Source organism: Clytia hemisphaerica, unplaced genomic scaffold, assembly GCF_902728285.1.
Source record: "Clytia hemisphaerica strain Z4C2 unplaced genomic scaffold, Clytia hemisphaerica genome assembly, whole genome shotgun sequence".
NCBI classification, from domain to species: domain Eukaryota; kingdom Metazoa; phylum Cnidaria; class Hydrozoa; order Leptothecata; family Clytiidae; genus Clytia; species Clytia hemisphaerica.
In genome coordinates this window covers 1,135,418-1,138,748 of record NW_027103633.1, presented here as the reverse complement: position 1 = coordinate 1,138,748, position 3,331 = coordinate 1,135,418, and the positions used below count along the sequence as shown (strand labels likewise).

At 34.1% G+C, this 3,331-nt stretch overlaps 1 protein-coding gene across 1 annotated transcript in view; it reads right to left on the bottom strand.

The window, feature by feature from the left end:
- LOC136802654 (uncharacterized) overlaps window positions 1-168 on the bottom strand; it is a gene marked incomplete in the record, with an annotated part of 9,792 nt that extends 9,624 nt beyond the window's left edge. Inside the window, 1 exon segment of the mRNA XM_067059415.1 lies at window positions 52-168. Coding sequence (XP_066915516.1) covers window positions 52-124 — 73 coding nt within the window.
- Window positions 169-3,331: the final 3,163 nt, after the last annotated feature.

Genomic DNA, 3,331 nt, shown 5'->3' with positions numbered 1-3,331 from the left:
TTAGTCTACTAGCACGAGAAATAACAATAAGAAATCTTGTTCGAGACTTACCAATTGTCAAAGAAAATTGATGTGGTATTTTTAACATAAACAACAACAATAAGTGTAGTATAAAACAAGCCATTGTTTTTGTTTTATATTATCTATCTAAAGTTGAATAAAGATATACAAAAATACATTCAATTGGCGATGTCACTAGAAAATTGACCAGATTCGAGCAATATAGAACAATCTTTAATTGAAAAAAATACGAAAACTAAGCTTAACAAATTATTCATCTGACGTTTTCAGGCCATTTGTCATATCGACCAAAGAAACGGAGGTTAAATTCTGGGATGATTTCCAACACGGCACATTTTTCAAATCTCGCTTAAAGGAAACGAGATAACCCTGATGAATCTCTGGGAGTATCAATGGGGAATAAAACCACTTATTTCAAATTCGATAAATATATCACGAGATTTCAAAAATATGCTACGTAAAAAAAAGAACACACTAAAACAATTCGTTGTCTACGTTGACGGCAAATGCTGAGACTTTTTTTTTTGCTTGTTGGAAGGTTAAGAACTCAAACTCATTACTTTTTACAGTTAAGCTACGAAGCTACCATGTGTATTTACTACCGAACGGAAGAGTACCCTGAGATCAAATGTTGAGTTTTTAAAGAACATATCATAACCTCTGAGGACCGATAGAAGAAATGTTATCGCACATGTGTCAATCTAATCACTTTAGAAAGAAACAGAGATGAAGAGAAAATATTACCACATTAATGTCTAGCAGACTGTATTAGAATGTAGTTTACTATTTACGAATTCCCAAAAAACCTCCAAGTGTAATTGAAAAGAGTTTCTTTCAAAAGAAAACTTCTACACGATTCCTAAAATGTATAACAGTAATTACTAAACTATTAATTATGGTAATGTTACTTCAATGGAATCAAAATAATAGGCAAATCTTTATGTTATGATTCTCTATCACTGACATAGAATGCACCCCCCCCCTGAGCTTAGGGGGAGCTAATACATTTCTGCTTGATTAGGGGCTGTATTTTTCAAAAAATTATGGGGCTAGCTTGCTAGGCCGGGGCTGAGTGTTGTGTAATAGAACTGGGGGCAGAGCTGATAGCTTGAAGATATTTTAAATTATGCTGAGGGGAAGGTTTTATCCCTCTTGAGAAAGATTTATAAAGAATTTGCATGCAAAATTTCTTTGATATGGTGGCCTATGTTTCTAGAACTAAGCCCCCTGAAAAATGCTTGGGGCTAGACCCATCTGCACACTATGGACTGACTCTTTATAAAAAGCGTCGATGACATTTCCGAGTTGTGTTATCAACGACGCAAAAAAAAAACTTTGAACTCAATCCTCAATCTTGGATTGTCGTCATGGTTACTTTTCTCCGCGTTGATTGAGCTCTGAATAGAATCTGGTTTGGTTGGCACAGTTCGATATATATGATTTCGAATTTTTCAAAGTCGCCGTCCTAGATACTAAATGTCCCTAATACATAAACTTGGTGGTGTCTATGAGAGAGCACTGATTTGATGAAATATATTTGTTTTCGTTGGAACATCAGCAAGGAATCTGGAATAGGCGGAATCCTTGGCGACTTCCTCTTTTAAAGAAATTGATTTAAAATGGATCAGTATTTCCTCGATCCTAGATTTGGATCACTAAGGTTGTTTGCTAAACGAGGAAAAATAAGAGTTTTTTTTGCATCCTTGACTACCCCTCTACCCTTAGACTGATGGTCTTTGCGTGTTTTGAGGTCTTCTTTCCTCCTCCCATTTTTAACATGCCAATCATAGACTTAGGGCTTTCTTTATCTCTGACGTCATCCATACCGTGCCCTTGTTCCTGACGGTTATGACTTTGTATCGTAATAAGTTTGAAATAATATTGATTATGATTTGAGTCAAAAGGGAAACCTGCCTATCAACATCAAGACCCTAAAAAAAACCATACCACTCAACATGTCCAGCACCCTACGAATAAGAACAGGATCTGCACTAGGAAACTCCCAAATTTTACGTTCATAAGATGGAGCAAAATGATTTTAAGATTTGATGTGCAAAAGGTTATCTGCTGAAGGCTTTTAGGATGGAAAGAGGGAAGGATACCAAAATCCATGACCAAATGATCTGTTGATGAGAAGATTAGGTCGATACAAGACCATGCTGTGTAGCTACACGCTTTTTTTATAAGAATAACCTCTATAAGAATATCAGGGTAAGATTTCGGATGTAGAACAATAGGCCAATATTGTTTGGAACAATAGAAAAACTAGAACAATGCCCCAGACCGCACACAACGTCAAAACAACGTCCATGTGTCATTCATAACGTCCAAATAACGTTATTTGAACGTTAAAACAAAGTTGTTTGCCAGCTGGGCTTATCCTCAGCCCAAATACACTTTTTTATAAAAAGGCAAGCGTTTAGATATGAATGATAAACAATTTATCATTTTCCAACATATTAATCGAACACGCAAAACAGAAGATATCCTATTTACTCCGGGAGCCTTGTAGGTGTTTATTTTACCGACCAGAATGCAAAAATAGCGATATTTTTTGACGTCAATTGTGTTTACTAAATTATATCTAACTTCTAAACGGTTTATGGAATTCAAACGAAACTTTACCAATCTGTTACTGATAAATAGGGTTTCATTAGCAAAAACATTGCTGTGTCCCTACCAGTTAATTTTTTGACGTATTTTTAAATCGAATTAATCCTTAGCATATAAGTAAGCGCTGTTTAAAGTTTTGTTTCAAAAGAAGTGAAACTCAAGATATTCAATTTTAAAAACAACCATGTATAATCAAAAACATAACAAAATGATAAAACTGACGTCGAAAAACGAAATGTAAAAAATACAGACCTAGAAGTCAAAATTGTTCAAAAAATAATATCCAGCTTTCGTTTTTTATATTCTAATATTTAGAGAATACCAAAATACAATGTAATGCATTACACTTTTTTTTTTATAAGAACAAACTATATAAGAACATAAGGCTTCGAGGCCCTAAAATTTAAGAACATTCTAAGAACATTCTAAGGCTTTGGAGACTTTGGCATTTTCTTAAGAAATTACATCAAAATGCTCAAAAAATGCTGAAAATAAGAAACATTTTAAGAACATTTTTAGGCTTCAAATCCTAAAAACTAAGAACATCCGAAGGCTTCGAAAATTGTGACGTTCTTATAAAAAAAAAAACGTGTACTAAACAATTTTACCTTAAATATCCCTTTGCGCATTAATAAGACAACTTTAGGGAAATTGGGCTATGGATTGAAAGTCTAGTGGTAGGAAATTTCCTAGGGGT